The sequence below is a fragment of the Anabrus simplex genome, chromosome 2 (assembly GCF_040414725.1).
Source record: "Anabrus simplex isolate iqAnaSimp1 chromosome 2, ASM4041472v1, whole genome shotgun sequence".
Lineage (NCBI taxonomy): Eukaryota > Metazoa > Arthropoda > Insecta > Orthoptera > Tettigoniidae > Anabrus > Anabrus simplex.
In genome coordinates this window covers 672,502,496-672,515,445 of record NC_090266.1, presented here as the reverse complement: position 1 = coordinate 672,515,445, position 12,950 = coordinate 672,502,496, and the positions used below count along the sequence as shown (strand labels likewise).

Sequence of the window (12,950 nt, the reverse complement as noted above, 5' to 3'; positions counted from 1 at the left end):
TCTAGCACAATAGCTGAGCACCTCTGGTCTAATCGACCCACACGTAGTCTTTATTTTTCAGATGAGACCTGGTTTCATTTTACTGGCCATGTGAACCACCATAACTCTTGCTATTGGAGTGCAGATAATCCATATGAAATGCATGGAGGTAGTGAGATTACATTTTGATGCTATTCATTCAACAGTTGATGGAAGAAGAAAAATTGCTAGGATGGTTTTAACATGATTCAGCCGCTAAGCATACAGCAGGGAAAAAACTTTCTTAACCTCTCAAGCGTGACATTGTAAAACTGCATGCTGCACCCACAGTGTCCTTTATTTCTAGCCTACTCCCAATGCTGAGCGCGGTGTCTAATGAATTTCGCTGTAATTTTCAAACAGGTGGACAAAAAATTATCAAAGAAACACACAATAACATATTACACTATAATACAAACATATGCTAACCTGGATATCCCTGGACAGCTGGACATCAATACTGACACTTTGTGTGATAGATTTCAAAGCACGGGTCCACACAAAGGCGTGGCTGTCCTGGGCAATTTTTGCAGTGGTACTTGGTGTCCTTTCTCTGTCCCTTCTTTGTGCACACTAGACTTCTGAACAATGCCCATCAATATACGAAGTGCAAGATACACCCTTACCTCACTGGCATTAGTGGGCGTCCAGTTCGACAGCCGGGATTTTGTCAGTAATAGGAGGCGTAACCGATGATGCTACAAGTATTTATCAGCGTACGCACTGGTTTCACGAACGATTAGATCAATCAAAACATCGTCTATAAACATTTCGTGAAAGCCAAGTGGTGTTCCTTCAGCTGGGTCCATTGTATTTTTACACGCAGTCACAATCGAAAGGTATTGGCAGGTTTATGATATCATAGTCGCCCCATGTGTTTGCATTTCTCGGCGTATTATCACGCATTACATCGTCAGTATCACTCTCTTCGCTGGACGTTATCGCGAACACGTCCTCTAAATCACTGTCACACTCTGAATTACTTTCACTGCCACTATTAACCAATAAATTAATTATTTCCGCATCACAAATCATTCCGCTTGGACCGGCCATGTTTACAAACTCGCGGTCCTTTAGCACGAAACGCGTGTGCAGAGCTCTACGAACTGATACGATATAAGACATCTCTCGGGAATAATTATTAGTACTGAGTGTAGCTAAAAGCTGCCTCTTCCTGCCATCTCACCATGAAGCAGATAACTGTTACGAAATCCATGTAGCGGGCGTTTCAAATTTCACGCTGCGACCATAGTAAACCAGTGGGCGCATCATTGCGCCGCACACGCTAGGGGGTTAAAATCTCGGAAATATTTGCAGACGGAATGATCAGTGTTGGTCTCTATCTCCCCTTGCTCCCCAGATGTAACAGTGCATGATTCTTACTTGTGAGGTAGACTGAAAGAAAAGGTTTATTAGACAAATCCCCATACACTGGAGGAACTAAAAGAAAATATTACGAATGAGACCAAAAACATTACAGTGGAACAATTCACTTGCGTCAGTCAGAATGTGCTTGCCAGTCAGGTAAGATTGTATTTTATACAGTGTTTGAAGCCAGGAGTTCAAGAATGCACGCTAAATTCACACTTGGTGGAGAGGTGAACACATCAGTCAAGTAATAAAAATAAAGCCATGTATGTATGTACATTATGTGATCAAAAGTATCCGGACACCTGGCTGAACATGACGTACAAGTTCGTGACGCCCTCCATGGGTAATGCTGCAATTCAATATGGTGTTGGCCCACCCTTAGCCTTGATGACAGCTTCCACTCTCGCAGGCATACTTTCAATCAGTTGCTGGAAAGTTGCTTGGAGAATGGCAGCCCATTCTTCACAGAGCGCTGCACTGAGGAGAGGTAGCGATGTCGGTCGGTGAGGCCTGACACGAAGTCGGCGTTCCAAAACATCCCAAAGGTGTTCTATAGGATTCAGGCCGGGACTCTGTGCAGGCCAGTCCATGACAGGGATGTTATTGTCGTGTAACCACACAGCCACAGGCTGTGCATTATGAACAGGGGCTCAATCGTGTTGAAAGATGCAATCGCCATCCACAAGTGCTCTTCAACAGTGGGAAGCAAGAAGGTGCTTAAAACATCAATGTAGGCCTGTGCTGTGATAGTGCCACACAAACAACAAGGGTGCAAGCGCCCTCCATGAACAGCACGACCACACCATAACACCACCGCCTCCGAATTTTACTGTTGGCACTACACACACTGGCAGATGACGTTCACTAGGCATTCGCCATACCCACACCCTGCCATCGGATCGCCACATTATGTACTGTGATTCGTCACTCCACACAACGTTTTCCCACTGTTCAATTGCCCAATGTTTACGCTCCTTACACCAAGCGAGGCGTCATTTGGCATTGACCTGCATGATGTGTGGCTTATGGGCAGCCGCTCGACCATGAAATGCAAGTTTTCTCACCTCCCGCCGAACTGTCATGGTACTTGGAGTGGATCCTGATGCAGTTTAGAATTCCTGTGTGATAATCTGGACAGATGCCTGCCTATTACATTTTACGACCCTTTTCAACTGTCGGCGGTCTCTGTCAGTCAACAGACGAGGTCAGCCCGTACGCTTTCGTGCTGTACGTGTCCTTTCAAGTTTCCACTTCACTATCACATCAGAAACAGTGGACCTAGGGATGTTTAGGAGTGTGGAAATCTCGCGTACAGACTTCTGACACAAGTGACACCCAATCACCTGACCACGTTTGAAGTTCGCCCCATTCTGATCTCTCACGATGTCTAATGACTACCGAGGTCGCTGCTATGGAGTACCTGGCAGTAGGTGGCAGCACAATGCACCTAAGATGAAAAACGTATGTTTATGGGGGTGTCCGGATACTTTTGATCGCAGTGTATATGGCTTGTATTTATGGCCGGATGCTCTTCCGCAGGCATTAGTGCTATTTACAGTATAAGTCAGTTATAGCGAGAATTCATAACCGTGGAAAATTTACTCACTATAGCAGACTGTCGTTATATCCGATTTTTGAATAAAAGTCACACACATAAAAATCAGTATGAAACGGCAATCAGTATGTTCAAAACTTGCGTTTCCGCAGATATCCACACTGCGGCTTACTTGTTTGTTATTTTTTAAAAATCCAATACTTGAATGTGTATGTTTAATTTCATTGTGAAAAAATTACAGTACCATATTTCTCCAAATCCAAGATGAACCAAACTTTTTCCTTCAAAAAATTTAAATCAGGCTCAAAAGTGCTTTGAAAAATCACATACATGCCTTTGTTGTACAGTACGCATTTTTAGACTATTTTTAGATGCCGAACATAGGTTTTCATTATGCCGTACTTTTTTGCGGCTGCACAGTTATTCTTTATTTCCGCGGGTTTAATGACCATTAACTTAAAATTGGCATCATAATACTGAAGAGAACCCGCTGAAAATTTGCCGGCAATACCTATTCCATGCGTCTCTACAATACGACGATCCATCAGGAAAATATTCTTGCTGCCTACAAAACTGTTACTTTTTCTCAGCGTCAGATATAACCAGCTACCGCTACATGCACGTCTCGCTTGCCGGGTTCGGCCAACTTCGCCGGCTAACGATGTATAGGCCTTATCGCGGACGCTGAAGGTCAAGGAACGAGTTTATTGCGCCATGGTATGGCCATTCAGCCGTTGCGTTTTTCGTGCACATACCTCATAAATTCATCTTCGACTTCTTTAAAGTGTCCTTGCTGCGGACCACTAAATGCCCTTTTTTTTTACAGTATATATTTTTTTGCTATCTGTCTTCATGCTAACGCCAAATATTGGCTTTAGTTAGGCCTATGCCATATTTTCTTGCGGCTGGACGAATGTTCTACATTTCTGAGTGTTTAATAACCATTAATTTAAAACTGGCATAATAATATCGACGAGAACCGATTGAAAATTTGCCGGAATAACTATTCCATACGTCTCTACAATACGACGATCCATCAGGAAAATATTCTTGCTGACTATAAAACTGTTACTTTTACTCAGCGTCAGATATAACCAGCTACTGCTACACGCACGTCTCGCTTGGCGGGTTCGGCCAACTTCAGCGGCTAGCGTTGTTTAGGCCTAATCGTGGACGTTGAAGGTCAACGAACAAGTTTATTGAGCCACGGTATGGCCATTCACCCCCTTGCGTTTTTTGTGCATATGCCTCATAATTTCATCTTCGACTTCTTTAAAGTGTCCTCGTTGCAGACCACTAAATGCTTTTTTTTACAGCACATATTTTTTTAGCTATCATTATTCACACTAACGCCAAATATTGGCTTTAGTTAGGCCTATGCCATATTTTCTTTCGGCTACACAATTATTCTACATTTCTGAGTGTTTAGTAACCATTAATTAAAAATTGGCATAATAATATAAACGAGAACCCGTTGAAAATCTGCCGCCAATACCTGTTCCATATATCTTTACAACTACCCATCACAAAAATATTCCTGCTGTCTATAAAACTTAATTTTACTAAGGGTCAGGTACAGTAGACACGTTATAACTCTGCCACTGAGTGGCCGTGGCCTTTCGAAGAATTCGAAGACTCGCATGTTTTGATGCCATTCTGCAGAATTGAGAAACTTTTTTTAGAGGCTAATAGAATGTCATTCTCTCCTCACTATTTCCCCGAGATCGAGTGACGTTACACACAGGCACTGTACAACCGGTCCTCACGGTTAGCGATTTATAATAATGTCCTACCAGCCACGCTTTTCACACCACTGCACAAGTTAAAACTCGTTCATATAGAACTGCAAGTCTTTACCACCTAGGCAGTTGAACTCGTCTGACCTTCAAGTGCAACATTCGCCCACTGCATGAAGAATATCTATGCAACCTATTTCAACGACACCATTGTACTGTATTTGACTTTATTTACATCATGTGCACAACTGAATCTTACATTACAGTTAACATACTATGTTGTTCGGTCATTAGAACTTTATTATAAATGCAACACAAGCTTCAAGATCCTTCTCCTTCAAGAATATTTCACTAGAAAAGTTTTTTTAACGGCAACTTTGAGCCCCATACATACATACACATAATCATTATAGACTGTTATGCCTTTCAGCCTTCAGTCTGCAAGCCTCTGAGAATTTACTAAACGTCGCCACAATCCTCGATTTGCAACTAGTGTTGTGGCCTCATTTAGTTCTATACCTCTTATCTTTAAATCGTTAGAAACCGAGTCTAACCATCGTCGTCTTGGTCTCCCTCTACTTCTCTTACCCTCCATAACAGAGTCCATTATTCTCCTAGGTAACCTATCCTCCTCCATTCGCCTCACATGACCCCACCACCGAAGCCGGTTTATGCGTACAGCTTCATCCATCGAGTTCATTCCTATATTAGCCTTTATCTCCTCATTCCGAGTACCCTCCTGCCATTGTTCCCACCTGTATGTACCAGCAATCATTCTTGCTACTTTCATGTCTGTTACTTCTAACTTATTCATAAGATATCCTGAGTCCACCCAGCTTTCGCACCAGTAAAGCAAAGTTGGTCTGAAAACAGACCGATGTAAAGATAGTTTCGTCTGGGAGCTGACTTCCTTCTTACAGAATACTGCTGATCGCAACTGCGAGCTCACTGCATTAGCTTTACTACACCTTGATTCAATCTCACTTACTATATTACCATTCTGGGAGAACACACAACCTAAATACTTGAAATTATCGACCTGTTCTAACTTTGTATCACCAATCTGACATTCAGTTCTGTTGAATTTCTTACCTACCGACATCAATTTAGTCGTAACAACTCTCATTATTGTTCCGTATTGAAGATGACGTTAGGCATAGATATCAAGGATTTAATAATTTAATTATCCTTGATATCTATGCCTATCAATTTAGTCTTCGAAAGGCTAATTTTCATACCATACTCATTGCACCTATTTTCAAGTTCCAAGATATTAGACTGCAGGCTTCCGGCACAGTCTGCCATTAAGACCAAGTCGTCAGCATAAGCCAAACTGCTTACTATATTTCCACCTAACTGAATCCCTCCCTGCCATTTTATACCTTTCAACAGATGATCCATGTAAACTACGAACAGCAAAGGTGAAAGATTACAGCCTTGTCTAACTCCTGTAAGTACTCTGAACCAATAACTCATTCTACCATCAATTCTCACTGAAGCCAAATTGTCAACATAAATGCCTTTGATTGATTTTAATAATCTACCTTTAATTCCATAGTCCCCCAGTATGGCGAACATCTTTTCCCTCGGTACCCTGTGATATGCTTTCTCTAGATCTACGAAACATAAACACAACTGCCTATTCCTCTCGTAGCATTTTTCAGTTACCTGGCGCATACTGAATATCTGATCCTGACAGCCTCGCTGTGGTCTGAAACCACACTGGTTTTCATCCAACTTCCTCTCAACGACTGATCGCAACCTCCCTTCCAAGATGCCAGTGAATACTTTGCCTGGTATACTAATCAATGAGATACCTCGATAGTTGTTGCAATAAAAATACGGTATCACTCCAGAGTTTCTTTTCCAAATGGCGTCACCTAACCTAACCGTATATGTGTCATGAAAGCATATTTGAAACGCATGTAGAGGAATGAGTTATCCTCGCTAAAAATTTACATGTGAATAGCCTTTTTGAAATTTAATAATGTTATTTGCTTTACGACCCACTAATTACTTTTACGGTTTTTGGAGACGCCGAGGTGCCGGAATTTAGTCCCGCAGAAGTTCTTTTACGTGCCAGTAAATCTAAAGACACGAGGCTGACGTATTTGAGCACCTTCAAAAACCACCGGACTGAGCCAGATCGAACATGCCAATTTCCGAAATTTAACTAGATGCGAGAAAATATGAACTATCCTCTGAAATCAGTGATGTACTCTGCCATATCTTGAGGTGCATCGCATTTTTACTTAATTTCAGTACATAACATTAAAATTAAGAGATCGTTCACTTCAGCCTTTTAACGACTTAACAACTGCTATTGGCCACATTATTTACGCATTTATTACAAAATCTTGTTATCCTCTTTCATTTCAAATTTTCTTTAAAGACCAGCAGTCGATGGGTATTACTAATCGACTCCAAAATCGCCTTCGAACATCGACAAGAGAACTCGCAAATGCACACAGAAAACTATACTGTACCAAAGATGATCGATCGTATCTTGTGGCAAACGTTTCAGTTTCCTTTTTCAAACAGTCACCTATCCTAACTTACAGTAACTGTACTATACATATGATGAAAACACACTTCAAGTGCCAGTAGAGAAATGATAACCTTCTTGCTACAAATTTACATGATAATAGCCTTTCCGTAATTTAACCAGACGTGAGAAAATACAAACTAACACCTGAAATCAATTACGTACTCTGTCATATCTCGAGGTGTATCCGATTTTTACGTAATTGCAGTATTTAGCATTAAACTTAAGTGATCGTTTAGTCAGCCTTTATTTTTAACGAATTAAAAACTGTTACCGGACATATCATGTACGCATTTCTTACAAAAATATGTTCTCTTTCATTTCGAATTTTCTTTACGGAACAGCAATTGACACGTATTACCAATTGACTCTGACATCGCCTTTGAATGTCGACGAGAGAACTCTCTAGTGGACATAGTGAGGAAATGATACCGAAGGTAATCGATGACGTGCAACATAATCGCTTGGATGCATAAATATCGGTAACTGAAACAATTGTGCGCGGTAAATCGCTCGTAATAACGGACGCATCAGTGATAGGGCTCTTGCTGTAACCAAGGATAATAGACAGTTTAATATAGGAATTTTGAAAGGACAGCAAAAAATTGTCATTATAACGGGGTTTTTGTCATATGCCGTACTTGCTATAGCGGACTTCTACTATATATTCCTAAAAAACATATTGTGCAATTTGCTTAAAAGAAAATTATTTTCTAACATATATTTATGAAAATATGGAGATATTATATTAAAGGCAGTAAAAGAGCAAATGATTTTTTAAAGTAACGACAGCAACAGAAAGTTTTACAGAATTTCAAAGGACAATTTCTCATGATTTGTGAACATATAGCATCCATTATTGAATGTTCATAGGCATTTCCATTAATATTCTACATCTGTTGTTGTAAAAGAAAACACTATCTCTTGGGAAGTCTTATAGAGATAGGAACATGCAAAGGAACACACGATAGGACGAACACAATGACAGTAAGTGCGGGAAGAGGGAGCGGAGTTTACAAAGATGTAGAAATTGTCCTTGTCTTTGTGTTTTCGTGTTTGTGCTTGTCTCCTCTGTCTATGCTCAATCTTCCCACACTGAACTGTCAGTGTGTTCATCCTATTACATGTTCCTTTTCGTGATCGTATCTATAAACGACTCGATATGGCACTCGTTTGTTCATTTCCAATACTTACCCAAGCTGTTGGAAAACTAACCAAGACCACACAAACATTTGAGGAACGAATCAGTTTACCTGCTGATTATTGTACTGCTGATCTGCTGGAGTGCCCCAACTATCTTGCTCTCCTACTTCTGTGAAAGCATCAGGTAGTGGAGGCGGTGGCATAGCAGGAGGCTGACTGCTTACCAATTCCTATAAAGAAAGAGCAGGTAGCCATCTTTGACGCTGCAGGAACAATCAATGAAAATATACTGTATTTAAGAACTTTTGTTTTATGCTGAATTTTGTGGTGAAAGGAAAGTAATGCCTTAGAAGAATAGATATAAATTTAATTTATAATACTTAAATATTTAATAACAGAATATATGTTTGAGAGATCCAAGGATACGAGAATTTATTTTATATCCTTTATTCGAAAAAATCTGGTAAGTAATGAAATAAAATCATACAGAATAATTAATAAACTGCTCCAGAATTTCAACAATCTGCAGGGCAGCAACCTAAATACATTGAGAAACAATTATGTCAAAAAACGAGGAAAACATACAAGTTTCTTTCATATTCGGCACCATGATGTAGTTTTGAGTTCAATCCAAGAGTCAGTAATAAGGAAAAGTATAACATTTTCAGGTGAGCGTAAAGTGTTGTATATTGCAATTTGGTGAAAGTGAGTCAATTGTAATCGTTCAGTCTGTGGTTCATACCATGTATCACAAAGACCCACCAACAAATAAAGGAACATGAGAGTGGTATAAAAAATTTGAAGATACTGGCTGTTTGTGTGATGCAAAACAATCAAGTAGTCAGAGTCTGAGTGATGCAAAACAATCAAGCAGTCAGAGGTCCTCATATGAACATGAAACGTGTGCGACAATCTCTTACCAGGAGCCCTTAGCAAATGACTTATTATGCAAGCAGAGAAACTGTAAAAAATGTACTCAACAACTGTCTTGTGATAACTTCAGAAAGACCTGTTTTCAAAATGCACTTGCTTGACCTACAGCAGGCACTCATTCGCCAAGATGAAAGGTTTAATTATCAACCCCATGTGGAACAGCAAGCGAAGATGGAGGAAATTGGGTTTACCAATAAACACGTGTTTTAGTGACGAGGTAATATTCTGATTTTACAGTATGGTCAGCTGCCAGAACGTGCAGATTTGAAACAGGGAAAATCCACACACAACAGTGCGACATATCTGTGACTCCCTGAAAATCAATGGGTTTTGAGCACTTTCATTTCCATCAGGGTGGACCCTTTTCTTATATTGGCAAGGAAGCTGCTACAGGCATGGACAAGTTGGAACAATGGTAAATATTGCAACAACAAGAAGATACTGATAATAGTGACTTTATTTTTCAACAGGATGTAGCACTACCACATTTTCATTCCAATGTACCTGAACACTATTCTTTCTGTTTTGTTGACCGCTCTTCAGAAAATGATTTTTACCAATGCTCCCCTCCAATCAAGGTACCATACTTGATTATGTACATTTTTTCCTTCTTGGATTATGTTTTGGATTGTATCCTTGCTTCTCCTCTGTCATAGAATTTGTCAATTCTGACAGCAAATCGAAGAGAGAATGCGTACTATCGACCTTAGTATGTTGCTAAGTGCGTGGCAGCCACCAAAGCCACCATCAACTCATCAAGGCCTAAACTTTCCGCAATCAAAGAATGCACCTTTCTCAGTGACAATGTTTCCTCAAGCTCCCATTGGAGAGAACACTTAGAGAAACTACCAAACAGGTATTAGCATATCAATGAGAACATCTTTGCTACAATTCCTAAAAATGATAAATAAAAACTTCAAGCAGCAATTCAACAGCTCAAAAACAACAAAGCAGATGGAATCCCTGCTGAATTTTTCAGAGAAGGCCATATACAAGTTAAACATAAGTGTATGCTTAACCCACCAACTCATTTGACGTGACATTCATATGAGCAACGGCCATGCTAGGCCTTCCATTCAAATGATGGGAGACATTCACACGCTACGCCACATCATATGTACTAGCTTATATTTTTAGCACCCCTGTAAGGGTTTCTCTTTTAGGAACTTCTACAAATAGAACACGAATGTGGCTTGTTTACAGTTCTCCTTCTAAAAACTTTCACTATTAACATTTCATCAGGTGCAGCCAATCTCCTAACCATGGCTCCAGGCATAGTAAAGGCCAGTGACGGAAATGCTGTTGCTGAGTTAATAGAAAGTGGTCTAGACAGTGATGGTGATTATGATAATACTGAGGGAGAGATTTTAAGTGAAAGTTACATTTCATCCGATACGAGTGACTGAAATTTTACCTAAAGCCCAGCATGTGAAAGCAAAATATAGTGAGTAGGTGTGGGTTAGTGGTTGTGACAAACAACCAGTTATTCATTACTCTACAGGCTCTCCAGGAATGTCAGAACAGAGATGAATATATACATAATTATTCTGTATCGGAGTTGTCTGTGTTTTTGGAGTTTATGGACCTACATTGCATGGAAAACAAATATTTACACTACGGAACAATTACAGGACCCAGACAGGAAAAAAAGAACAGATGATAAGGGGTTTAACAGTAATATCTCGGCTCATATTCCTTTCACCAATAAGAAGAAAAAGCCTTAGAAACAATGTGTTGTGTGTGCAAAAATAAAAGAAGAGAGACAATTTGGCAGCGCATAAATTGTGAAGTGCCTCTACATACACCCGAATATCTTGAGATCTACCGCACAAAATCTTTGTTCTGACGTCGCTGCTGGTGAGTACAATTATTTTGAATGCTTCACGAATGCATGAAAATTCTGGCTGCTGTTCCATTTATGGCATTTATTTCACAGCAGTGCACAGTAATTCTAAAAGGGTGGCTTACTCAATTTGAGGGAAATTTAAATCTGATTTATAGGCAAGCGTGCAGGACCATTAAACCTGAAGGGATTGGGTTATTACCAAATTCTTGAACACTGATATCACCTATGAAATGCTTGAAAAAGGTAGGCAAGACTCCATGTGGTAACTATCAAGAAATGTCACTACATTCAGTTGCTCGAAAATTACCCTACCACTTACGGCAGAATCCTTCCAGATATCCAGTGAAGTTGTAAACCCAACTAAGGCACAATGATATGGTGTGCAATGATATGCAAGGAAAAAATAAGAAATACAGCTTCTTTACAAGGGGATTTTAGATCTTGTCCATAAACCAAAAAGCTCTTTGTAGAGTCCTAGCTTTTAACTGTGTGTGCACCAAAATAGTTTGGCTGCTACACAAAAAGAGTGCTTCTGTTCTCAGCAGCAACAGACCTGGAGAGCCCTTTCAGATCACAACAGGTCTCAAGAAGGGATGTAGAACTTTGTTCTATATATCTGGAGACTATCCTGCATCCTGTTGAAGGAAGACTACCCTCGGGTGTGAAAATAGTGATGGTGAATAATTTAAACTTAGCAGACTATATTATCAAATGAAATATACAGAAAAAAATTTGTTCAAGCCCAGTTTATCTCACGCTGGGCTATTCATTCCGCAAGCATGCAGCTTCAGTCACGATGATGTTATGGTTACGTCACAGGCCGTGAAAGTCAATGCTAGGCGAAAGTCTGCCAGTTGGTCTCTATCAACGCGGTGATACCAGAGTTCAAAATGGTGGCAGAAACGAATGCAAAAAAGAGGGTTACACCGAGTCCGACTGCACAGAATCGGTGGGAAGAATGGCACTTTTGTGCAAGGTCTCACCAAGTCTGACTGCACTGAATTGGTGGGGAAAATGACACATTTGTGCAAGGAGGAAATAGTGCAAAGTACCTAGAGGCTCCATGCGTTAGTGGGAGAAATGCACCACCGCTCTGGGAATGGCAAATATTGTATGTTATGTGTCGCCACACAAATATCTGCTGTAGTCTCAATGTGTATTGCCATGGCTGACTAAATAATAACAGTGGGATTTCAGTCTTTTATGTGACAGCAATCGGCCATATTCTTCAAAATTTGAAAGAAGTGGTCATGTCGCTCATTTGCAACAAGAGTGTCTCAATTTATAATTTATGAGTTATTGGCATTGAAGGAAATGCTTTGAGGAGAACTTTTATGTGCTACAGCATCAGAACTCTACTTGCAATTCACGCCAGTAAAGAGCGGTAGTGTTGCTGTCGCACGCTTGAAGTCCTGCTGCTCAGTTTCTAGCAACACTGGCACATTTCAGTTGTGTTGTGACCACCATCATGTTATTGCCAGGGGATTTGCATCAATAAAGTTACATTTTTTGTTAGAACGTTTTAACTCCAGAAGAGTCACAGGTAAGAATATTGCTGTTTGCATCAATAATACACTATTTCAATATGCGACGTAGGGCCTAAGTGGACAGCTGAATGCTGTATACAAGATAGTCACAAATAAAAACATGGCGTTCTTGCAGCTAAGATGATGCCAGCCGAAACAGTCATATTTCAAATGTGACATTCTTGCAGCAAAATATCTCTCACTTCCGCTGTACCATCTTTACTTACGACGTTACTCCAACAAATCTTGTAATTCAATCGAAGACTTAGCTTTGAAC

General features: G+C 40.2%; 1 protein-coding gene across 5 annotated transcripts in view; it reads right to left on the bottom strand.

Annotated features, from left to right (window-relative positions):
- SH3PX1 (sorting nexin 33-like protein SH3PX1) overlaps positions 1 to 12,950 on the bottom strand; it is a 328,612-nt gene that overhangs the window by 252,449 nt on the left and 63,213 nt on the right. For all 5 annotated transcript variants that reach the window (XM_067141233.2, XM_067141236.2, XM_067141234.2 and 2 more), the window contains exon 3: positions 8,479 to 8,598. In XM_067141233.2, the coding sequence (XP_066997334.2) occupies positions 8,479 to 8,598 (120 nt within the window). The remainder of the gene's footprint in view (positions 1 to 8,478; positions 8,599 to 12,950) is intronic.